The following is a 26,087-nucleotide window of genomic DNA, read 5'->3' as shown; positions in this document are numbered from 1 at the left end:
TTTTCTTTTAAAAAATAAAATTTTTTTTCTCGATGATAAGATCAAAAATTATTTATTTAATTAAAGTTCGATATAGTTTATAATTATGTTGAAGAAATTTTTTATTTTGTATACGTAGATACATTATGCATGTTTATTACGAGAGAATCGGACGGGGATCGCTCGGCATTCCGACCACGTGTTGCAAGTCGTCGCGACGCCTCGCGAGACGTCATGCTCGGCGCCGCATCTTCAGAACGGATATACAGAGACGCTCCGAGAGACAGCGTTCCCATTCACGGCGCCTCTTTTTGATCAACGATACTGCGTGGATTATTAATAAGAAAACTCGAGAGTAAAGAAATCGTAAGGGCGTCCACGCATAAGCAATCGCGTGCAGGACTCGGTCTGGAATTCGGATGAACTTTGAACTCCGAACTATAAGAATCTAATCGAGAAGTAGGATGAGTAGTGTGGACGCCTAGACGGCGCCGCGACGCTTCGGGAAAAAAAACTTCATAAACCAGTCAAACGGAGACAATCGGACCCTTGGACGACCCTCGCGAAATAAAGTCACTGCCCCTTTGGGTCTAGGAACCTTTGCCAAATTATATACTCATATATATATATATATATATATATCATTAATCCATCTTCCCGATAAAAGGATTTACTACATATACTTAATGGATACTTCAGTTCCTTAAGAATCTCTAGACATTACTTTCCAAAAATTCCATTGTTTTCCTTACTATATTTATCGAGTCGTAACTGCCCGATCAATTTAATCGGCTTATCGGTCTTTTATCTTTTATCAAATTCCCGGTCAAAGTTTTCACGGAGGATAGACCAGAAGTATCGAGCACGAACCAAAGCACGGGAAATGAACAAAGATATACTTGGCTCCATTGAAGTTCCATACACAATGCAGTACCAAAGTCCTCTCGTTCGTTTCACATAGTTGCGTGAATTTATCTGACCGTCTTTATCTGACCCATCCTCCAAGTCATTCCGTTTAGAAACGAAAGAGAGCAGTCGAATTTTTCTTATCAGAGTTCTTATCTGCGGTATCCTATACGATATGTTTTTGGAGTTTTGTCGCCCTCCGCCGAAAAAAAAAAGTGAATACCAACTTTCGACCGTTAACACATTTCCATTCATAAGATCGTCCTCCATTAGTAGTCCCCGTCCACTTCTTCCTCCTCCACTATCTCTTTCTACATACTCACGCATTGAATTGAACCATCATCGTCATTAATGACTCTTTGAATCGAAGCACGTGAGTTCTGGCAAGAGTCGGCGACCTGCCTGTCCCCCCTAGGGAATAATCGACTGAGCGACATTGAAATTCAGCATGGGTACTAGACGAAAACAAATGGTCTGCATTTAACTCGAAAATTGCAGCTTAGGTTGGCAATCATGGGCAAACAGTGCCTGGTCCGCCATCTTATGATTACAAGGTACCAACTTAATGGAGTACCATTGTGAGTCGATAGGTTTCCCGTGTCTACGTTATAAGTGCATTATTCTGGCCAACGTGATATCCGAAGAAGCTTGGGAATCTAGGGAACTTTTGTTCGGTGCTGCCACCTGTTACTCCCCAGGAGAAGTGGACGAGGGAAGACGAGAGGAACCACTGGAGAATTCCGGTAACGACCACGGGGTCAAGGTTCGTGTTTTCCGTTCGTCTTAATTCTTCGAATGTTTCTGTGGAAGTTTCGCAGGCTTTTCTCCTGTGAATTTACGAATTTCCTTAAAGCTGGCTGGTATCCACGTGAGCTTCGCGTTAGCGTGTACGTCGTCCGAGTGGTGGCCGATCCGGTAGCCATATTCCGGTAGCCGAGTTAGGAATTTTATTTTTGTTTATTTTCGAGATCGATTCTACGCCGGATGATATGGCTGCCCGACGTTAGCCACAATTTACATTTCCCTGCCCCTCGAGCCCCCTCGCCGCCCTCGGTCTGTCTTGTCTTCGTGTCGCTTCGTGCGAGTTGCGGTCGCACGGTGCGCGCACGAGATATTAGAAATGCTGCTGGAAAATCAAAACCGACGTGGAGTCCGCGACTGGATACGCTCGCTCGAGCTGGAATCGAGTCGCGGGCTTTACTTTATAATCAGATTAGATACGATTAATCGTGATATTAATTTTGCCGAGGGTCTCTTGAAAACTGGAACGAACGAAAGTTACTAGATCGTAGAAACTACCACGCAGAAGGGGGAATTCACCTGGTTAATTCTGCATGCGAACTCTGGCGGACGGATAACGTACTACGGACAGAAACAAAGGCTCGGCTAGGGAAGGTCGTTGGATTATTAACCGTCCAATCGATATCAGTACGCAGTCGATGCTATCCTTGAAACTGCACTTTGCTCACGTTCTCTCTCGTAAGGCCATTTTCATCCGTAGACTCGGTGTATTTCGATTCTAACGTAAGCGAAGCGTCCTTGGACATTTTTTTATCTCCTTCGGTAGCTTCGTCCGGATTTGACAAAATGAACAGAATTATAGCAGAGGATTCGCTCGAGGATGCGTACCTAGACCCCCCGGTAAAAGGTGATACCGTTTAAACTTCAGGTTTCATGGCTTCCCTGATTCATGGCTTCTCGCGAGACGCCACGTTGATTCTGTGGGTAGTTTAATTTTTTTTGTTTTTTTTTTTTTCCAACGAATTTCTACAGTTAATTCGGCTTCTGTTCTCGCCATCTCCTCGACCTCCGGTCCTCGTGATTCCTCCTTCAGTAAATCTCCTGCCCACCTCGATTAATCGGCATCGGTCGCGCCTCGTAATTTCGCACGCGACAAGTGGCGGCGTCGGGGCAACGTCAACCCAGCGTCCCGGCGACACGACGCCAAGTCGCGACCAGCTGATTTATTTCCTGGCGTTCCCCCGACCCTGTCCTCCGTGGACTCGTTCGACTCGGCTCGGCGTGACACAATCGCCTCGAGTCTCTTTTTATCGTGTTAGGTCGTTGTCGTGACTTCGTTCCTTCTCTTACTCCTCTTTCCCAGCATCCATTCTTCTTCTCGCTCCTTCTTCATATTTATCACCCTGGCGCCCCCTCTTGCCCTCTCGCTCTTACTCTCTCCCAGCCTGGACTGTCTCTCCCTCTCCCCTCCCACTCTCTCATTTCTTCGTCGTTTCCTTGGTGCCTGCGACAGAGCGTGACGACCGGGGGATTCGTCGCGCACGGAAAACGCGCCCGGATGCATCTTGACCCGATCTGACCGTCCGACTCGCGCTTGTACAGGGCAATTCAGTTAAGAGGTAATTCGTGAAATTCGACAGGTGTCACCGAAATTTCGATTCTATTAAAAAATTAGCCCGATTTCCGAAAAGTAACACTTTTTCATCGTCATCCTACCCGATTGCAATTCGAAAAAAAAAATGTTTTTAGTCAATAACAAATTTCGCACGGGTATGCACCCGACCGAGTAATTTCGACTGAACAGCTCCGTACACGTGTACAGGTCTTTCAATCGTATCGCTGTAATCCAGTCGAGCTAAGATCAATCGATATCGCGTGAATCCTTGAAATTTCAATGGATCCTCCTAAGGACATTCGTTACTCCTGTCGCGAAGACATTGCGCGCCTCCTGAATACGTCGATCCACGTTCTGTCGCCTTACGGCGTCTTTCCAACGGGCACCAAGAAAACTTATTTATCCGCTCTGCGATTCTCCTGTCCTTCGTCCCTGAATGGAGACGCGGATCTTCTTGGGCTCCGGTCGGCCGTATTGCGCAACGATCGCGTCCACCGACGGCTGCGGCTCCGAGGGTCATTCCCGAGTGTCCTTTCCTTTATTTCCTTTTGGAGCAAATTATTTTTCTACCACTTTCCTCCGTTACCGTCGTTCGTCAAGAATCTTTCGCTCGTGACTCTTGCATTGGAGGGGAAAAATGCCCAAATGTCCCCCAAAACACGCAAGCCAACCTAACGGAGAACGCGTACCGGGAAAATGGGCAAAAGGCTCGCCAGCAGTTTTCCCTTCCGCTCCCGAGACAATGGGGAGCAAAGTTTGCCAATATCAGAAACTGAAACCTTAATCACCCTCGGATGACTCAGCCAATCGACACAATGCCCGAGCACTCCGGCATCGGCTTTATCATTCGTCCCGTACTACCACCCTCGACACTCTAACCTTCCTCGTGCGGGATTCCTGTGTTATCCCATATGGGATCCCATTCTAACCTAACCTAACCTAACCTAACCTAACCTAACCACTTGGACTTAATAAATATCAAGTCCAATCCACGAGGCTCAATGTATTTCTGCGTGCACGAAACTCGAGAAAAATATTCCCGTTGTCCGTCTCTCTGGGACACCCGTTACAGTCTCCAGCGAGAGGATTTGACCCTGCCTCACCGAGGTCAGCCGAAACAATGCGCCGCAGCGCGAGCATCGATCTCCCGAGCCTTTCTGGGTGAATGTTAATCGACGTCCCATTACGGCACGTAAAGCGCAAATCAACCGACTTCGCGCGCCGCGCGTCTTTACTCTGACGTTCCTAGGACTTTGTCTCTCTTGTGCGATCTGGTCTCCGTGAGCCCCCTGTGCACTCCTCGCGCTCACTTGCAGTTCGCCAAGTGCGCACTGGCGCCTTCGTTAACTTTTATCCAATCGATCCGCGCACTGGAAATACATATGACGTCACTCGCATATCTTCCTTTCGGACTGTACTTCGAACTTCTTTCTTCAGCTTTTTCTTCTCTTTTTCGAATCCTTTGAAAACCGCGATTCCAAGCTATCAGAAATTTCAATCGAATCGACATGCTTTTCTCGTCCGACTGTACATTTGCTTTTTAGTTCCCTCTGAATAGGATGACGCTACTCTGCTCTAAGAGATCGCAATGCACGGACTGTCCATGACTATTGATTGCCCGTAAAACGTACCGTGACCTTTTTTTTGGAGTTTAAGAACACTTTCCGAACCGCCCTGGACACTCCGATACCTAACTTTACATGCTGTTTTCACGGACCCACAACTCCTCCGCACGTAACGGGGGTTCCCCTTTGTTTTTCGGTCCCATTATCATTCGGTACAGTCAACACTCCTTCGAAAAATCTCTGAACTCTTCACCATTCAAATCGTCCGTCCAACGATTCTCCACCCTGTTACGTCATCGCGCGACACGTCACACGTAGGGGGCACCGGTCGAATAAGCGATTCTGAAACCGGTCGCTTTTCGCGCTAATCGGTAAAAGGTCGTGTACAGTCAATGACTAAGATTCGAATGCGTCAGCTGGCCTCTTCTCCACATTCACAGCCCGGGCGCCGCAACCTGTTTCCCTATTTGCGTTTCTTCCACCGTCATCTCTGATGTCATTACTTTGCATCAAAATTACTTTCGACTGTCATCTGGCGTCCTTCTTCATCAGCCTCCCTCTTCATCGCGACTTCTCGCTCACCCGGTACATCGTGATCTTTACGTATCACGTACTTTTTTTCCTGGCTACGGCTCAGCATTGTCAAAGACTGGCGACACGGGTAAGGCGGGGACCACATCCTCCCCCCCGACCCCCACCTCGTCGCTCCATAGAAATTATCACGAACAGTCGAATCATTCCTCTTATCAGTTGACCTGAAAATGATCCGAGACCTAAACCAATGGGCTGAGTCGTTTCATGGGCGTCCCGTGAAATTGTCGCCGGTCGACTTTCTCCATGGATACACGCACGTATGGACACACGCAGCATCCCACCCTGGACCCCAAGATTGTCATCGGACACGAATCATCGTCCTGGGTTATTTTTTTGGCTCACGCGTCGCCTATTGATATCTCGTGTAACGCGTGTACGAATGCCGTGTAGTGTATTTATAAGCACTGGTCACCGGTCCAGGGACTAATGCGTAGCACGAGTCTTGGCGTCGGGACGCTTTTGTGCGTGACGTTGATTTATCGTAATCTCCCTCCCCCTCCTTTACTCTCAGGGTCACTTGGTATCATTGTGAACGGGAGTCTTTTACTTTTATTTTCACGATGACGCCAGAGCTGCCCGAGTGACAAAGGTGATGCTGTGAGATGCGAGAGAGCGGATGCTGGAGAGATCGAGGATGAGGGAAAAATAGGTACACGGGACAGTGGGATGCTGTAGATTATTAAGGGGCTATGAATTTAATAGACAGCAAGATCATGCGATCGAGTCTTGGTTATGTATATTTTTTTTAAATATGGAATTGCGTTTTTCTTTACGTCGTTCGTAGCCACCGGCTGCGTAATTTTCCAGGCGATTTTCAAGTTTCTGATTAGTACACACGTATATACCTGACGTTCATTGAATATTGGAAACGCGATCGTTGGGCTGTCAGTCTGTCAGGTTGAAATTTGAAATTTGAAAGGGGACGTGTCGGAAGGAGGAGGGGGGATCAGGAGGGGGAGGAAGGGTGGAAAGTTCATACAGTCGTAAAGCTTCAGCAGTCGTTCCCGTACCGGATATGGTTCACAGTCGGAGACTTCCTGCTGTCTAGCGGAACACGCACCCTTCGAATATCAGGATATATCGATCTGGCAATTAACTGGTCGAAGGGATGAACGTTATCACGTAATTTTGTTATTATTCCAACGAGTGACGCGAACTGCGTTTATTCAACGCGGACGAAGAAAAATGGAATGGTGCATTAATCCTAATTCAATTGTCCGTACGATTTCTGTTGCAGGAGGTGAAAGTTGAGGCGTGAATAAAAATAAAGGGAGAGAGATGGAACGATACGAGGAAGAGGGCGGCGAGGACAGCGACAACGAGACGGACCCAGAGCAGCTACTGAACGAGTGGCTGGGAGAACTGGACAGTCTCACCGTGGTGAGTCTCGTGTTTACTTAAATTTCGAAATATTTTTGGCTTGTGGATTTTTCCGAAATTTCGTGAAGATTTTCACGCTTCGGAGGGGCCTCCGTTGATGCTGATCCCTTTTAATATTTCACTGGGGAAATCCGTGCCGGAGGTTGTTACTTGGGTTTTTACGGCACTGCAGTACCGTAGTAATTTATCATTACTGTACCGTAGCGCTATACGGTAATATAAGGTTACAGGACTGTACAGCAATAGGATGGCATAGGATTGTAACGTTACAGCAACGTAGCCCGGAGGATCGTCGGAGCAGCATCGCTTCTTGCTTACGTCGCGCCAGTCAAGTCCCAGATTCAATAAGCTTCCCTCTATTCGCGGATCAATATTTATCTTTTTCCTCGCGCCTCTCGATTAGTCGACGTTCAATCACGAGGACGCAAACCGACCAGTTGGAGCTTCCAGGGTTTCTGCCATTCAATTGCTCTCAATTGACGTGTGTTCTAAATAATTCTATTTCGGGAAGCTTATGCACTTCGCTTTTCTCTCTTACGTCGTTTGACGATTCTTTTTAGAGAAAGATTTTTCAGATTTTTTTTTATCGGGGATCTCGGGGGGATATGCTGTTTTCTTGGTCCTTTTCTTGGTCTTGACCCTGTCCCGTAATCCTAGCCGATAACTTGTCCAATTTCTTTCTCTACTTTTTCTTCCCACCATCAATTTCGATAGACTCAATAGAATTGTACAGATTAAAGATGATAAGCGATCCTGTCGGATTCTGTAGATAAATGATAATTATATCATCTTTAAGCGTTATCTTCAACTCTGGTATAAACTGTTAATCTCAATTCGCAATGCAACGAATAATCCATCGGTACGTTGTCGATCGAGAAAGGCAAGAAAAATTCGAATTTCTTTCTTTTTACCATACTTTGCATTTTTTTTTTAATCGCAAAGTTCAGTGTCAGAGGTTCTGGGAAATTAAGGTTATTTGATAAAAAAAATTCTACTGTTAACTTCGGTAATTTCATAACCGTCGGTTTCGCAAATTTCATAAACTGGGGAGACACTCGAGAAAGCATTTACATATTTAGCTTTGAGTATTTCGGTTCCGCTCTTGTAATCCAGGTGCTTGTCGTAGCTACGAGGACTGACAATTTCATGAAAATTCAGGTACGCGACGGAGCTAGGAATAAATTGCACGGAATAACGAGGTGTATGCTGCAGATCAAAATTAACGTGTCCTACACTTGGCGGGATATTCGAAAATTTAGTGAATTTCGCAAAATACTCGAAATACCAGGCGATATCGTTAAATTGAGGAAAACAAATTTTTTTTTTATCACATCGTAATCTAATTTACAAAGTAATACAAATATTTAATACGTAATTACCAAAACTTCACATTTTTCTCGATAAAAATTTATATAACGAATTATTTGAAAAGTCGAAAAAAAAATCGTTGAAAAGTTGTTATAAAAGTTTGCGCTATATTTTCGCACGTTCGTTTGGTATGAAATTGTCTACAGGCTGGATATGGCAGCTTCTAAGCATCGAGGAGGAAAAGCTTTTCGAGTAGCCATTGGGAGTAACGACTGCGGGAGTGCGAGAGAATCTGACGGAGCGATAGAGAGAGAGTGAGAGAGAGGGAGAGAGGGGTGGACGGGTTAGGGGGAGGAGGAAGGAAAAGCTTTTGCACTTGCACTTGGTGCAGAGCCGGAGGTCGGTCAAGGCGGCTGCCAGATCGATAACCTGCCAACTCGAAACGGATAACGTGGCATTCTGCGGCCGCTAAACTCCACAGCCATCACCTCCTGACTCAGGAGTCCATCGATTTACTCAGGGCTCTCGAAATACCGCGCCTTTCAAAATATCCAATCCAGTAATCGTATCGGGGGAAGACGCGACGGGATTACAGAAACTCAGAATCGCGATGCTCTTATGTATATATAGATAATGGGCGTGGACGCGCAACGCTGCTTCGGGATATACCTGTAGCTATAGGACTCCTTGTATCCTCGGGAGCAGAATCGTGGGCTGTGTTGCATAATGATCTTGTCGGGAGAAAAGTGCAGAAATTTTAACGAATCGATTTGCCGGTGCACTCACTCCTTATACTTTAGCTGAGGTTATGTTAGATTTATTAGAAACATTATTTTTATCGATGCGTCTTTTATTTCGAAATTTCCAATTTCTAGGAAAAAAAATGTATTCGCGATAAGATATCTGTTACCTTGTGTATTTTTCTTTTTGATAAGTCTTTATTATCGTCATTATGGATGTGTGTGATCATTGTCCTGATAACGAATTCGAAAATAAATATATAACGTAACGGAACTTCGGACCATCTTATTGGTACAGAAATGTGTCTGCTGAACGAGACAGGAAATGACGCGATATAAAATATTTGCCTTTCGTTAGCACCGATAATGGTCACATGCTAAATTATACTCTGCCCGTGACTCCATCGCATGATATCATTAACGAGTTACGAGATCGGAGCTGTTCTGCTCGGTCGGTACTTTACGAGAAACTAAGATTTCCACTTCGATTCTGTGGTTATCCCGTACTATAAACGGCGATTTCTACCTTACCGATCGACGGTAACGAAAGATAAAATTTTCTCTTTTCACTTCGTAGTGCAGAGAAACGACACTCGGCACACAAAGTCGCGAACTCAGCATCCGCCACAGATGCGATTAGCGCACGTATGTGGTAGAAGAATTTATCATAATAAAGCAATAAATCATTAGACTGTCACTCGTCGACTCGTTAATGTCATTATTATTCGCAATTCTCAACGTGAATCAAACGAGACAGCCAATTGGAATAATGACTCATCGACCAATTATTAGAATTGAAAATTATTTCATTCGTACAACTTTAAAAGAATGCACATAAAGGTCACGACACCCACGCTTATCATCAGGTCAGTGTCAAACGTAACTAACTACCTCTCAGTATCCTTTCGTGGAATCGATCGGCGTTATCGAAACGGACTTTGCGTCCTCCGTGACTTTAACCTCTTTGTCGCAACCTAGCACACGACGACTGTATACGAACAAGCACGTGTCGAACGGAACAATTCTTTTTAACGGACATTCACGTTGCATCAAACGTAATTCACTGCCCGGTGGTCTCCTCCCTGCCTACTGTGAAACGAATCAAAGTAATATCGACAGTCCTACAGGGTTAACAGTTTCCGGCGTCGATTAGTATGCGGGCTTTGCTATATCCGCATCCGCGCACTTCTTCCCGGCATCCCAATCACTCTGCCCTCTACCAGACGGCCCATGCCCAATGGGTCTCTTTGTTCGGAACCTATTACTATATCCGGTTGCGTTCATTAACCAATCCGTCTCATTGATCCGCGGGAACCTTTCGAGGAATCTCCATGTCAATGGTCCTACAGTCGTCCTACAGTCGTAGAGACGCTGCTACGTGTATTCTCATAGAGCGAGACGATTCAAACAGTGCGCATGCGCACTAGGTCGTAATCGTTTCTGCTTTGATACGACTGCTTGGGCCCTATAATTCTTTGGGACTTACCGAGAAACGTTTCAGCCCGACAATACTGGCTCGTTAGACTCGCTCTAATCGCACTTGCCGAATTACGCTACATTTGTATTCGCCCATATAACCTCATTGCTACGAGCGACGGGAGATTTTATTACGAAAATTTACAATACGCACGCGTAGCTGCTAACACCGTGATTGTCGGTCAGTCTTCAGCTGGTTACCCCAGTTACTCCAATTACCTCGGTTGTCCCGGAGGAAGCCGTAGGACTACCTTGGAAGGGAACAAGGAGTCAATAAAAAAAGAATGGTTCAGGTAGCTGAGCTGCACGTGCCTAGGAGCAGCTGCAATTTCGGCGGCCATCTTCGGCTTCACCATCGCTGCTACTAGTGGTACCAGTGGTGGTGTACTTACTAATACAAACGCTCCTCCCGGCTACCATTACCGTCATGCATCCACCTCGCCCCCTCTCACTCGCTCCTATTCGGTCTCTACTGGCTCTCGCTTCCTCCCTCGCCCCTCTTTCGTCTCCTCGATCTTCTCTTTAGCCTCGTAAATTGATATTCACTTCCGCTTCTCTTTTTTGAAGCCTGCACCTACCTTAGAGGGGACCCAAGGGTTATTTTTCCGGGCCACCTTTGGTACTCATTTTATCCTTTTTTTTCGAACCTTGCTCGACTTTTCTCTAATTTTAGGGTTGCTCTTAGTTTTGAAAATTGGCAACTTTTTTTTGGCAAGTAATCTGAAAAGGTAGGATTAAGGCAAAACCCAATGAGTGGATATCGAGTTACGATCTTCATCAAGTACGAGGTGGAGGGGGTAAGTAGGGGAGGATTTGACGATGGCAGCGACGGCGGAGAAGCTCACTCCTATCTCGTAAGGATCAGCCACGCGTCCTAGCTGCCATCTGTTGCGCCCTTGGCCTAAAGCACCGAAGGACTCAAGGACCAAGCGAGGACTGGGTCGGGGAAATGGGAGGAGACTGTGGGGGTCCTGCTTTTGAGGTCATCCGGTTGGGTCCTCTGCCTACCTCAAGCACCTCAGCCCTGAGGGAAACCGAACGACCGCACGTTTTTAAGGAGTTTGTATTGCAACTCGATGCCACCTTTGCTCACCTTTTGAAACCTTTGGAATTGCCTGGAATCGCGTGGAATTGTCCGGAGTCGCCTGCAGTATCCGTACTCGCTTTGCCACTGTCTTATTAGACGCACGCAACTCCCCGACTTTCATGCGACGAGTATTGCGTGCGGTGTCATTAGCTGCCATGCACCTTTTGTGATTTATAGGTAAAACCTGTAAAGCCCATAAATCCACTTAAACCCGAACTCTGCATGCTATAGACCATTTATCCTAATACACTGCACCTATACCACCTGCGTGTGCACTCCCTCCCTTCTGTTATTCAGACCCATGGAATTTCAACTGCTGACCACTTTTTGCATAAGGAGGATCAATGGGTCAATCGTCCCTTTGGGTAAATTCAACCGTTGGACAAAATTATCTTATCACCCAAATAATAACAATAATAAATAAATAAAGTACAAGCTCACTCTTAGTATTTTCTGAAACGTTCAATCTTCTAGCGAATTATCTCGTTATTTTGTTCCTGATCGACGTCGTGGAGTCAAGTGAGCGCTGAGTCGTTTTCATGTTGAATCCTGGCGTGTAATAGGGCCAGTTTCTACGAGATAATATCGCTCGATTAAAATCGCCCGAAGATTCAGGGTTGTTTTGCATGACGGTGCCGAGTCCGAGAAATGAGATAAATAAAAGTTTGACCGGGCTAGGAGCAGCAGCCGCAGGACCAGAAGCTGCTGAGGCTCAGGCGGAGGCAGAAGCAGACGCAGCTGCCTTGGCGAAGGAACTGAAGATGCAGCACGTGTTCCTGGAGGCAGGTGGCTGCCGTCATTAAGCGATTGCCTCCCCCTCAGCGGGCTGAGATTTTAACGAGGCTCCAGGGAAGAGGCTGGGATCCTTGTACTTGCTCTCTCTCTCGAATTCTTCATAGGAGGCGAACGAGGGAGCGAGATAAGATTTTCTGTTTGCGTCCGAGATGATTCGTCGAACGGAACTTGAGTGGTGGGAGAAGGAGCAGGTGATGCTGCGAGTAGCACGTCGTCACTGTGCGGACTCTTGCGCTGGCAGCAGTCAAAGAAGTATTTTACTGCCGATTAATAAGCGGTAATAACGTGTTTCGAGAAGCGTCTGCAAATCTTTCAGCGACGCGAGCCGCTCGGGAATGATCGGGGACGATCGGGCAGGATCGGAGGAAATCGCAGGAATTCTGAGCAGGTGGATGCTTGGTGGCAAATTTGTATTCGTAGCGTTTATCGTCTTCGCTGACTATTCGGGTAGGCATCGGGGAAAAAGAAATTTTATAAAAATAAAAATAGCTTCCAATTCAAAGACAGACACGATTTCGAAAATAATTAACAATTTGAAGTTCAACAAGATTTACAAGATCTCCGCTTATACGGTATTGCGTGATTTTGGGTATATGAAATTTGAATTTTGGTGCGTATAAAAAAAAAATTGTAAAAATATTTAAATCGACAGAACACAAAATATCGTGAGGCACATGTCAGATCGGATTGTTCTTAAATCCAAAAATTTCGTCAAAACTCAAAAAGGATCTTTACTATGCGATTCTAGGGACTTCGATCTTTTTGAAAAAAAATTTCAAAGCAAAGAAAGGTAGCGAGGTGCGCTGTTCCCTTTTATACACATATATAGCCTCGCTCTCCTCTGTGGGATGCAGGGGGTGTCGGACGGTCAGGACGAGCGGGAAGGGTGGTGGGAGGAGTAGGGGGGGTCGAGCGGGCAGTTTTTCTTTCTTTGGTAAATCAGATGCAGTCACGGTTCTTCTTCTCGCTAAGGCAGCAACAGTTGGCGAGGAGGAAAACATCTGTCGCTCGTGGCGCATGCGCAGAACGCAGGTAAAACCTGCGCTCAGGGATTCTCAAATTTTTTATTTAATCCCGCCAAAAAATTTCATTCCACGTGTCGTCTTGATCATCGAAAAAAAAAAACAAAAAAAAGACATACGGTTCGTCGATCTGCCGACCTTGAATTTTTCACAACAGAACCGGAAGTCGATAACAATGTGTCAATCTACTTGACGTACACGTGGCACAATTACTCATTGTCATTATTTACTGCGTGAATTAGTAGTACGCACGTACGGCAGTGCATGCCCATATACAGGCCCACGAGTTCTCTGGGAACTTAAATCAGGCAGAGTCTACATTCTGATAAATTGTTACGCAATATATGAAAGAAAAAAAGCGGTACAGCCAGTTTATCGACTCGACGCGTAATTTACGGAAGATAAGAATTATGAGGAATGTCTCACGACTGCGTACAAGTAATATATTATACGGATGAAATTGTTCGATCAGTGATTGTGTTCGAAGGGAGAGGCGGAAACTATAATATATGCGTACGTCGATAGGATCCTTCGATATTTACGAGCGCCGGAACCACCGAGTCCCTGGTTATCTCGTGAACACGTCCCGAGAATCATCTCGTAAGATTCATAATGTTTATCTGCCGTTAAAAAGTCCCTGCGCGCCAGGGATCAATTCATAAATCCGAACGTAACGATAGTCCCCACTTAGAACGTCGATCCCCGTGAGATTTTGAAAATCCAAAAAAAAAATATATAAATGAATTTTTAATGACGCCTCGATTTGCATCGCTGAAATCATTGAACGACGTCATTGGCAATTTAATAAATTTCAGTCGCTCGTGCGCGAAGCTGAATTGCACAGGGTGTGGCTGTAGGAAGAAAAGATTGTCCATTGTTGCTATCGTATTAATGCAAGTGGGTACGTGTACAGTACTGTGATTTGCATTTAAGTACTCGGTATATATCGTGAACTCTTGGTAGTCGCAAGGGTGAGTCATTTAATAATGAGAATAGTACCCTCGTGCACGAAGGGGTTGCTACCCTTGGGCATTGAGGACGCGTGATGCAATAAACTCGCGAAAAGATTGTCATGTTGATCCATGGATATGGTTTACACTGTGTATAGGTATAGGAGACAGGACGTAGGGAACGAAAGGTCCTGTTAGTCAGCTTCGCGGTGCCCAACCACGGGGAACAAGCGACCAACTGACCGTTTCTAATGAAACTGATCGCCAGCGACAGTAGCTGGTGTTGCTGCAATGGATACTCGATTTGAAACACGAGTACGCGTGTTGAAACGGTAGGTCGTGACTTTTTGTCGCTTGGTGGAAACGCAATGCTGCTGTTTACCGTAACGGGATGGTCGTTACTTGCGGGTGGGACTAATTGCCGATAGGACTACTAGGAAAGATTCATCAAGGACCATGTCGCTTAATGGGTGATATTCTGATACTGAAGATGGGGCTTATCGGTGTCTCGAACCGCAAAGGTCCTCGGGATGCTATGACGTAAGTCGAGGTCTGTTCTAAACCTCGGATCTAGAAATTGTAGATCTGAAACTAGGTCACCCGGATAGGTACTTCCTAGTAATAAAGTCCTTGGTCATAAAATATTTATATAAGTCTTATACAGGATGAGTAGGTGGATCCTGAAAGAATATTCTAGAAAGTGGGACGAGTGCTGCGCCATTGTTTCCAAGTAGCTGAATAGTTGGAGAGATAACCTGCTAATTATCCTCGTCCAATCTATTCGTTTGAAGGTCGCGTTGTTTTACTTGAATCTTTCTTGAATCTACAAGACCTAGTCCAGGTCGATTCTCGTCCTCGGCAGCGACTTCGCTCTTGGTCCATGGTACTTATGTAGGTCCCTTAGCGGTCTCGTGAGGTCATCCGAGGTAGGGCCCTGGGCCCAAGGGCAGGACCGAACAGTGGAGGAAGATGTGAATTTGAGAGACACTGGGTATCTGTGCCGAGCGCCACGCGACCAGGTCGTCCAGCCCGGTTGGGTGCCTGATGCCTGGTGCCGGGTGTTGTTCGAATGAACGTGGTGGGGTTCCTTCGACCACTATAACCAAGGCTCAAGCCTTCAGTCGACTCTCGGCTCTCACTGCGTCGAGGCTGAGATTCCCCATTAATTAGTTGCACCTTCGAAAAAGTTTAAGCAGCACGTACGCCACTTTGGATTCCTCGAAGAAGTCGTTCGGGAGGGACTTAAAGGCTGAATACGCAGGAGAGCGACGCGTCGTTGTTTGATACTTGATCGTGTGGAAGTTGTGGCAATTTTTTTTCTCTCGGTCTTGACGTCGGGAGTCATCGACCGATAGAGTTTGGGTAGAGCAAGACGTGGACCGTAGTTTCCTGAGGCTGTCCTGGGATCGCGAGTGCATCGATCGATTTTTATTGACTGATTTTATTGACTTTGTGACCGGATTTGAGAATTGATCGATGTAATTTTTTTTTATTATTTTGAAAATGACGGGATCAAAGTGACAATCACACCTGCAGCCACCGGGTCCATTAAAGGATTAGTGTTGACGCGTGATTGGAGGTAATTTCGAAATTTTTGACTTTGGATCTCTATATCGGTATTACACTTTTATTCTGGATCGGTGAGGATCGGAACTGAAGTTGAAATCAAAGGAGCGACCAGGATCGATACCTCGATATTAAAAATATTCTACGGATCATCGGTTCCTCATTATTATTCAATCCGATAATAGAACCCTTCTACGCTCGTGGCTCGATTAGTCTGATCTGCGGTAATCGAACTTTCATCTCTCATTGGTCAATCACCTATCTTGCGTCACGTTCGATCCTTTGGCTGGTACCCACAAGCGCGCGATCAATTTCCAGGCATTAATTAATATAAGGGTCCAGGGAGGAGACGAAGGGAGGGAGCATGTCAAAAGAAGAAAAAGCCAAGAGATGAATAGAGGCAGGTAAAGCGAGAGAGAAAGAGAAGGAAAATAAAAGAAGACGAAAATTACCAAGAGATCAGAAGAGATAGTCGACGAGAAAGAGAAAGACGCCTCGTGAGCAGATGCAGGAATCTCGATCTGGCGCCATGCCGAAATAAGAGACTCCTTGAAAGAGAGCTAAAAGAATACAGAGGAGAGAGAGAGAGAGAGAGAGGGAGAATAGAATAACAAGGCACATAAGAGGGACGCTTGTGAAACACCTTCAGTAATCTTCAAGGTGCTGGTAGCGCGTTCGCGCAAGGCGTCCCGACGCCACCATCGATGAATACAAACTAGCCAGCGACGCTACCGTCGGTTCCAAACGTAAGGACGGGAATTCCTGGGTCTCGAGGATGCTGTGCGGTACCTTCAAGAAGAAGAGGAGGCAGCCCGGAGACGAGTATCGTCTGGTCAGGTCCAACACGCTGCCCAGGATCATCTCAGCCAAGGACAACGCACTGCCGGTATCAGTGCGCAGATGCAAGTCGACCCGTGCAGCGGCGAAGACGTCCTTCATCAGGACTCTTCTTCAAACGGTAAGGACTCTCAATTCGACTCCATCTCTTTCGCATTCCGACTCCATAGCTATTTTGAATGAGCCTCGTGGATGGCCTGGAGCCCAAGGAATCGGGGTCGAGGTACAGGGACCACGATTTGGGCATCTCGGTGTCATCGTCCTCGGTCCGTGTTTGTTCAAAGCCCCGAAGGCGGCAGCGGCGACTGGTCACGAGACGTCCCAGCCTGTCGCTATCTCCCCTTTTTCTGCTTCGCCTCGTTCTCATCGTTTTGCACCGCGTCTTCCCGAAAGTTTCGTTTGCTCTTGTTGCTCGCTGCTGGTCTAAATCGGGCGCAGCAGCGCGGCGCCCGTTGGCTGAGGTCGCGGGGAGCGGGGAAGGTGGTAGGAAGAAATCCTGGTGTCCTGGCCGAGCATCGCGGCGAGGAGGAGGATGAGGGGAGAAGGTAGACGCATGTTCAGGACAGGAGGTGCAGGAACCTGCATCTTCACCTTATAAGGTGCTCCAGGAGATGTCCGACTGTCCATTAGAAATCCTTTGTTGCGTGCTCGCCCTGATGTTTTTTCTGCGCTGTCGCGTCGCCCGCGGAATCCTGCTTCGATTTTACGGGAAAGTTATTGGCCTGGTCAAGGACGCGGAGGTGTCGCTGGGTCGAGGTTGCATCTTGCACCTAGCTTCATCCTGAGTTCCAGTTGCTCCTGCTCGAGCACTGCAGAACCTTTGGGTTTCCGCGTTATTTTATGATTATGACGATCCACGTCGATTTGACGTACCGGAAATGTCCTACTGAGTCCGGCGTCGCTGAGTTACTCGTAAATTTCACGCGAGCAAAGTGAAACAATGATGGTGGTCTTCTGTTTCGCCGTGCCGAAGTGAAATCGAGCACTGGACCACGATAGAAATCGATCATCTTCATCGGAGATAACTTATCTAGAGTTCGTAGTGGCAATCGGTATCCCTGCTGGGAAGTTAATCTCTGGTAAATATCTGAAAAAAAATAATTATCTCCCGTGGAGGTTGGCGAGTGTGGGAGAGCGTGGACTTTTATCGTACGATCGTGTCCTTAGCCGTGGCCACTGCCGTACGTTCTGCTGGGTTCAAGAGACAAGAGAAAAGAGAAAGAGGAAAGCAGAAGAGATGATAAGAGTGAAGGGGGGAGAGAGAGAGAGAGAGAGAGAGAGAGAGAGGGAGAGAGAGAGAGAGAGGAGTATATCCGGGACGAGTGCGCGAAGTTTCTCGAACGCTTTGGAATTTCGTGCTTTTTTCTCCAATAAAGGAACAAGAGCGATTGTTGGGACGAAGGTTGTCCCTGCCGGCGATGCGTCTCCGTTTCCCGATTCTGCCGATAGTGGCGCCACCGTCGCCGCTCGGCTCGGCGACAGGATTTTCACGACCTTCGCCCGCTGAAATCCGTCCGTGCGAAGCGAGAGAGAACGACGATATTTCAGAGCGAGAACAATCCTTTTTTTTCCCTGTAGCAATTTGTGTACCCCGGGCTGCCTTTGTTCGTCTTTTTTTCCTTTTCTTTCTCTTTTTCGGCCTCTTCGCTCTCGAGATTCGTTGGTTCGCTCGCCGCGAATATCATGGCGCATTCCTGCACTCCGGGTCCGCGCCCTGCGAATTTCTTCCTCGCTACACTTGTGCACCGTGCCTTAGGTCTCTCTCGGGACTCTTCGCTGGCGACTCCTCCTTCTCCTTGGTCCTTCTCTATTACTACCTTAATGACGCCTTCCTAATGGCTCCTCTGCCTTATCTTTATGGTCGTCCGGCGCTTCGGACTCGTTTCTACGGCTGGAATACCTTGACGATGTCGCTCACGTTGTTCTACCGATGATCTTACAGTTATCGTCCTTCTCGACCGATCTTACGCCCTTTTATCGCCTGCCAACAAGTCCTCCACAGTCCGGAGAGATAGGGAGGACTAAGTGGAAAGGGGGAATAAGAATCCGAACGTTCCGTGTCCGACGTTCGGATTAAGGGATGAGGCGTCATTGCAATTCCAATTGGAATTTCAGGCTTAAGGCTTCAGGCGGCTGGGATTAGCCTGAAGTCACACTCGGTACCCTTAATAAGGCTTCGTTCTCATTTGTTTCAATCACACGCGTCGACTGACTTCGCAGCTTCCTAGAGTGCGTCGGTGGCGCCGTCCTCGGTATTTCTTCTAATTACCACTAACTGGAGTTAATCGTCGAGCTGGCTCGCATGAAAGACCCGCAAAAACCGACCGATTTTATCAGCAGCCTGAGCGGCTTGCTGGGATAATTGGACGGCGCCGCGGGACGCTTTTTCATCTCATTCTTCGAGACTCTTTTTTTTCTTCTTCTAAAACTCCGTATGATAACTTCGTCCAATGTTGCTCGTTACGCGTACTGCGAATTCATAAGAGACCAAAAAGAAAAAGAACGGTCGTTAGATCAGTCCCCTTTCATTTATATGATTTCTCTTACTTATCTTTAACAATTCTGAAAAATTCACTTCTCCTCCACCCAAGAATTATTTCGTTCGTGTATCTCAGTCCGTGCCTTAAAAAAAAAACCGAAATGAGTTGCGGACTTCCCGCGGAGTCGGTAGAACGAGAAACGTGAAAGGAGAACGAAGAAACATGCAGACTTGGCTCGTGCGTCCCGACGCGCCGCGGCGCCTCCCTTTACCTTTCGGCGATGTAAATCTCAGCCTAAAGGCTGAGAATAAAATTATGCCTCAAAGTAAAGCCAAGTACGAAATTCCATTTTGTAAGTTAAAAAAATTATTGTTTAAAAAGTTCTCCAACCTAATGCCTCATTGTTGGCAGAACAAGATGGCAGGTTATATTCAGCACGTCGCGTAGGTGGGAAATTGATGAACCCTGCGGTCCTGGACGTGAAGACGTAGGTGAAGTTTTAGTCGCGGAGTTTACGACGACATCGATACATCATCCCAATTCACACGTCCCGAGAGAGAGCACAGTCCTGTGTAAACCACCCACGCTCAGGGATGATGGCCAAGCGGACGGAACACCCGTTATAAGGATGGGACGTCTTGTGGGACTCATTGAGATGCGTCGCCGCAGCATAATGGCGCTATAACGTTGAACAAACACACAGTACATATATCGTAGAAGCCTAACCCTGTAACAGTGTAGTATTAATCTAGCAGTAGTATAGCCATATATAGTCATGAAAGATAAAAGACTCGCATAATCGACTGCCCTTACTATCGTAATATCATAAGCGTCCAGCTAAGCCTGAGACCATTTGAATTTAATAGCCAGCCGACGGACATAAAGCTGCATTACGTCTGTGTTATTTTTGAATTTGTATAGTGGAAGAGGGACGCGAAGGCATAGTGATGGGGTAAAGTATAAAAAAATAAATAAGAAAAAAATGGCGGACGAAATTAATTTTTTGGATTTTCATTCATCTCGAATTACCGTAGTATTGGAATATTTGCCGGCTGGCCGCCGTTACGGTTAGGATGCTGCGAGAGGAATTGGGGGGTGAACGCTGTTAATTAATATAGGGTTGATTAATAATTGTTCGTATGACGAGAGACTTGAGTTATATCTATAGACTATAATGGACAGTGTTGCCAAAGCGTAGATAGAATCCCGGAATTTTATTAGCGATTTCTGTATGGCTGTGATAAATACAGTCGAAGGGTTCGTTCACACCGGAAATTGATTTCCCGCCGGCATGCGGTTGTACCGTGTGGATACAGGTAATCTTCGGCGCTCCCGTAATCCTCGATTCGCAACGCGATTCGAACCTGCGCCAGATACTTTCTACGAAGACGTAATTTAGTTACCGGCTGGTACCGGTTTGATCGGCGCACTTCGTCATCGTCCTGGGCACTTCCGCGCGTCCGCAGGAGTCGGTGTCGATGAAACCGCGGCGCCAGTCGGTGGCCAATGTCAATGTCAATGTATCATCGGCAATTTCATAGCCAAATTCAGTACCGATTTCGATAACGTATTCAGCTCGACACTCGTCGATACTCCGATTTTGATCGATCGGTAACATCCTGCCGGCAAGCCTCAAATCAATTAACTCAACCGCCTGTAGTTCGGTACGTGTACTGGCCGTGCCTGTTATATATATATAAGCTGCTATATAGATATAGATAAACCACGGAGTGTGAGCTCTAGCATATTTCGAACGCGGCGTCCTGAATGCGTGCATGTACGCCTCGTGGTTGCTAGGGGCAACTGTGCCTAACGCATCCCAGCGTCAGGACTCTGTCTCCCTCTCTCTCTCTCTCTCTCTCTCTCTCTCACACACACAGACTTACTCTCGGTTGCATAGAGCCATGCCTCCTACGTTTCTCTCTCTCGCTCCCTCGCCCTCCCCCACTGCCGGCAGTACCGTATTATCCGTGTTGGTCTGGCCCGAGATCAGGGATGTAGCATCGTACTTCATTAAAGGCAACGAGGCGCGACCAAGTGCTAAGGCACTGTTTGCCAATATTTCAGGGGCCCCTCGGCCAATTGGCACGAGACTGTTGCTGGGATGGATCCTTATGATCCTGTGAGGGATTCAGATCGGAGGATCCTTAGCGAACAAAGGATGTGGAAACGGCGACGATATCCTGTCACGTGAAGGAAGTTTGCTTCGTCCTGGAAATTTCCTTGGACCACGTCATCCTTTGCTTGCCGTTAATTCTTATCGGGAGTGACGATAACGATTACCCCTCGTTCCCTTTCTGCATCTTTTTGCAAAAGCATCGTAAATTGTCTCTTTAAATGGTCGTGTGGGATTTATAAATTTACTCGAATTCTGATCGATTCCTTAACGCAGCAAATGTTCCCTCGGCACTAGGAAGGATCGTCGTCCCTGGATTCATCCTGGACTCCTGGAGTCCTAGGTTTTAAAGAGGGGAGGTAGAGGCTGCGTGAACGCTGATTGGTGGGGTTGGGCACGAGGGGCTTCCTGGCCGAGAGGAAGGGGAAGCTGTCCAGATAGAGGAAGGAGTGGTGTACAGAGGGAGATCGGTAAAGAATAAGAGAGACAGAGAAAGACTCATGGCTGTTGGGGAAAGAGAGAGAGAGAGAGAGAGAGAGAGAGAGAGAGAGAGAGAGAGAGAGAGAGAGAGAGAGAGCTGTAATGATAAAGCTGAAAGAGACAGAGAGAGAATAACTTCTCTCTCGGGCACCCTCGGCCTGCTACGCCCCCGCTTACTGTTCTCTCTTTCCCATAGCTTCTCTTCTCTTCTCTCTCCCTCTCTCTCTCTCTCTCTCCTGCTGCACTCGCACCTCGTGAGTTTCGCTACGCTCCGTTCCGTTTCACAGAGCCGAACAGCTCCGAGTCGAAGCAGCCGCTTCCCGAGCGGCTCCGAGCGGCTCCGAGCGAGACGCTAAGCGTCGCGCCGCCTTCGTACTCAGTTCCAGCATTCCCCGGTTGTCCGCTGCAGCTGCATCGCCGCACAACCGCACAGCCGCGAGAGCTCGCACATGCGAGCAGCACGAGTCGTTGGTACTTGCTGGGAATCACTGTCACCGGCTGCCGGGCTTATCGATAGCGAGCACGGGCGAGAGTGACGTTTCGAGTATCAACCAATCGATTAGCGCCTTCGATAATTTCGATTCGATTATTTTGATCTATCGCCAAGCGCCAAGCGACTCTCGTGCTTCTGCTCGTTGCGTCTCCCTTTCTTTTTCTATCACGAGTGAAATTCCCCGGAAGTGCCTGCCGAGGAAACTGTGCGCGAGGATCTCGTCCCTGAATTGTCCGAGTGCGTCCAGGTGGGCTGATCGTGATTCGAAGTGCCGGTGTCGGTGGGGTGGTGGGACCGGGCTGAAGTTGGGGGTGGTGATAAGTGTTGAACAAAAATTTCTCCAATCACTGACACTTTGCAAATCTTTATATCCCGCCGGCTGAATCCTATCGTCTCTCTCGCCGGTACCGAGATCATGACCTCGTGATTGGTTGGTCCAGATAGGAGACTTCCGACGTTCAGAGATCGTATCGTTGCAAGATCGTTTATGGCGCCGATCGAGATGCGATTTGAAGCCACATAGATCATTGGACAGACAGGACGGGCCTTTCTTTCGCCTGGTTAAGACTTGCGTCAATTGTTTCCTTGTCAATTGTCAGCCTTGTTTCTTTTAACGAGGAGTCAGGATGGACTGGTTCAGGCGACCGGATGTCAAGGAGTCTCCGGATGCTTCTACGACGATCACACCGGAAGATGGTGACGAGTGTTACTTCGAGGAGGACGCATCTATCGATGAGGGGATGGTAGGTTTTATTTTTAAATTTAAATCAATCGTAACATTTTTCAAAAAAAAAAATCATTATTCAACCTCATGCCGTTTCGAAATTAATTTGAACGTAGCTCAAAGATAATCCCCAGAAATAGGAAAAATACAGTGTACCAAGATCTGTCGTATTATTATTTATTGGAATACAGATCACTCGCGTACTCTCGTTTATCATCGAGTATAAAGACGCGACTTTGTTCTCGCTCTCGAAATAGTCCAAACGAAACCCTTAAGTCCTTGAGCCCTTGAGAATTTACCTAAAGCCCGTAAGCGACGCGGAATGCGCATTTCTTATTTTTCCAAGAGGCAATCGGCTTCTGGATTCTGTCTTCTATCCCCACCCGGGTATAAGGTCTTACGGGTTACGTGTTCCATTATCGGCCGAGTCCTATTTCGTTCGCGTCTGGCCATGTGCCGGTACTGATAACATCGGAAAAATTGTCTGACTACAAAAGGGAACTGGAATCCCTTTGCCGACTCGGATGAAATACATTATTTCACCTGACGATAATATTCTTACGCAATGAAATGTATTTGGTATCGATATTACCTGGGGCTATTTTCACTCTGTAAATTTGAACGCGCATGGGATTCTGAAGTGTTGATATTTCTTTCGCGTTTCTTTATTGTCAGAACGAGGCACTCCGGGCTCTTATAGATTGACTATGTACTATATATCACACAGTACATACTGTACATGGTACATAACTCAAAGGGTAAAGTTACGACGATCTACAGTTACTGGCATTGTTGCCCGTTACTCTAGAAGTGGCTGCTGCTGCTGCTGCTTGAGTTACCTCGCGGTAGAAAAGCCTCGGCAAACACAGAGAGGGGTCTTAGGGGCCTCAGGGGCCTCAGGGGCCTCAGGGGCATTACGTGCTGTTAGCGAAGTACACTGGCAAGCTCGAGTACTTTTAGCATGTGACTCGCGTATATCGGGATACACGTGTAATAGGTAGGCTGTCGGCAGAAATCGAAAGAGACTGGGTCTATCGGGTCTATCCAGACTGTTGGGCCTGCTGGGCCTCTACGGGAACTCGTGGACCTGCGTTAGGTGGGTGGTAGACAGATGGGGACCTCGATAAAAAGGGCCTCGTGAAACTTCCAGAAAACGTGACAACGTCGCGGCAATACCGGAGCCTGATGATTCAGCGCCAGCTGTACTCCGACACTCGGAGAGACTCGTAACACGATTTCCCGAAAATCCCTGAACGAATGAATCGACTTGGGTATTTTTTTTTTACCCTAGAAAAATATTGCAGTTGGATAAAAATTAATTCCAGCGGAAAATAGGAATGACTTTTCATAAAATTTTCAAAAATTTTATTTTTTCTTCTTCTTACGTCGTCCTTGAGATGCATGCATAAAAGAGTATACGGTGTGTATATAATTTACAGGTATTCTTGTATACATATACATTAACGTCAATATTTAAAATTCAGCCAGAAATCACAGAGAGAAATGGCGGATCTGAACGGAGAAGAAAAATAAATAATTTCAATCAGTGAATATCCAGGGGGAGCACGCGTCCGTGTATAAGGGAGGGGAAAGGCTGAACCCTGCGGGGGATGAAGCATGACTCACCAAAACCTCCAGCGCCATCACCGGCAGCGACTCCCACCACTGGGACTGGCATCCTAGTCACCCTTAGGGGGGTTTTCATCCCTTGTGACCGGTGCCTCGTGCCGTAACTTTCATCCCCCGTAACCCGGAACCACCCGGTGCCTCTTTGCTTTCCCTGCTAGAAGTAAAATTATTATAACTCAAGCCCGAAGCAATTCTGCAAAGTTCAGGTGTCGTTCGAACCGTACGAACGATGACGATGACAAAGACGACTGCGATGACTATGACGATGATGGGCATAATCAGGAGTGCCCCGTTGCTCGAGCTTTTTTTTAATCCAATAACCCAGCCACCAGGACCACGACGGATGACGTGGCAAACGATCCTTTTTTTACTTCCTCGAGGGGACAGGGCTTGATTAGTAAATTAGAACCCAAACGCCGTTTCGGCAGCCGGATAAAAAATTGCACAGCCTGTCGTCGCGCGTGGAAACGATGTCGTCATCGCGCCTCTAGAAACTCTGCGCTCTGCCGGATGAATTACTTGGTCACATTTCTAAGTCATTTTGTCTCCTTCGTCTCGTGCCCCTCTCTCTCTCTCTCTCTTCTTATTCGCTGGTCTCCGTCGCTTTGGAGAAGAAACGCGAATTACATCTGGAAAAGTGCGCCTCCTCAGACGAAACTCCGAGGCCATGACGGCCCTGCCGATCGCTCTAGGAGATTGTTCCCCATGGCTGTGGAAAAACGTGGATCTATGTCTTATGCAGCTATTCGGTTCGCTCTGAGATCTTCCTGATAACAAATGCATCTCTAGCTGCGCGGTTGTGCGGGAGCGATTAATAAAAAATAATGTCAGACCCAGGTGGAAAGATGCTTCGTCCACGTGGATGATGGCAACAGTTTTTGAAAATTTTATAAAATTTTCCAAAGTATCTTCGAGCGACGGTCTTTTGGAATTCTTGATGGTCTCCGCGTTGCTCGGTGCATCCTGCAAAAAGTGTCTGCGTCGCGTGGGTGTGTACACTGTGCAGTTATTATTGGAGGCGCCAGGCTGCATGTACGTACAGCCCTGCAGCTTCTCAGTTCCCGGCTCAGCCTGGGTTGCAGTACAATCGCGGATAAAAATAATATTAAAAAAAAAGAATATTTCATTCCCAGGATACATCCTGAAGTCTAACCCCGATGCCCGAGGGACTTTTCCGAATCGAAAGGATTCGCAACGCGCGCCTCTCTCTCTCTCTCTCTCTCTCTCTCTCTCTCTCTCTCTCGCTCCTTCGCTGACTTTCTCCCTTCGTTTCTCTCAGGCCTCTACTTAGATTATTCCAGCTTGTCCTCCTTCTCTTGTTTCTCTTCGTCCAAAGCGTGAGAGGATATTTGTCTTTGGAAAGATGCTGCGCCGGTCTGCGCTGCGTTAAACCATCGACGTACATCCATCGATTTATCGGAAGGACTTCGAAGGGCCCCGATTTAGTATTTGGCTGGCGCGAAAGGGCCTCAAGTTATTTTAGGGCATCGCGTCCAGAAGATTCGACAGTGCCGGCTGCCTGTTACGTCGCCTTGTAATTCACTCTGTCCCTGCGTCACTGTACTTGTATTTGTTAGACGGCGCTACGACGCCGTCCGTTGTAC

General features: G+C 47.1%; 1 protein-coding gene across 3 annotated transcripts in view; it reads left to right on the top strand.

The window, feature by feature from the left end:
* The window catches only part of LOC107270098 (amyloid beta A4 precursor protein-binding family B member 1-interacting protein), a 72,261-nt gene that overhangs the window by 15,608 nt on the left and 30,566 nt on the right, over positions 1-26,087 (top strand). The window contains exons 1-2 of one of the 3 annotated variants that reach the window (XM_025087476.1): positions 16,482-16,682; positions 22,749-22,873. In XM_025087476.1, the coding sequence (XP_024943244.1) occupies positions 16,625-16,682; positions 22,749-22,873 (183 nt within the window). In that variant the 5' untranslated portion in view covers positions 16,482-16,624. Of the gene's footprint in view, positions 1-6,637; positions 6,781-15,266; positions 16,683-22,748; positions 22,874-26,087 lie in introns of those variants that run through there. The other 2 variants (XM_015744790.2, XM_015744788.2) reach the window with 2 other exon arrangements.

This window comes from Cephus cinctus, unplaced genomic scaffold, assembly GCF_000341935.2.
Source record: "Cephus cinctus unplaced genomic scaffold, Ccin1 Ccin1_scaffold0696, whole genome shotgun sequence".
Taxonomy (NCBI): domain Eukaryota; kingdom Metazoa; phylum Arthropoda; class Insecta; order Hymenoptera; family Cephidae; genus Cephus; species Cephus cinctus.
The sequence above is the reverse complement of the archived record's forward strand: the minus strand, read 5'-3'. Positions and strand labels throughout refer to the sequence as shown.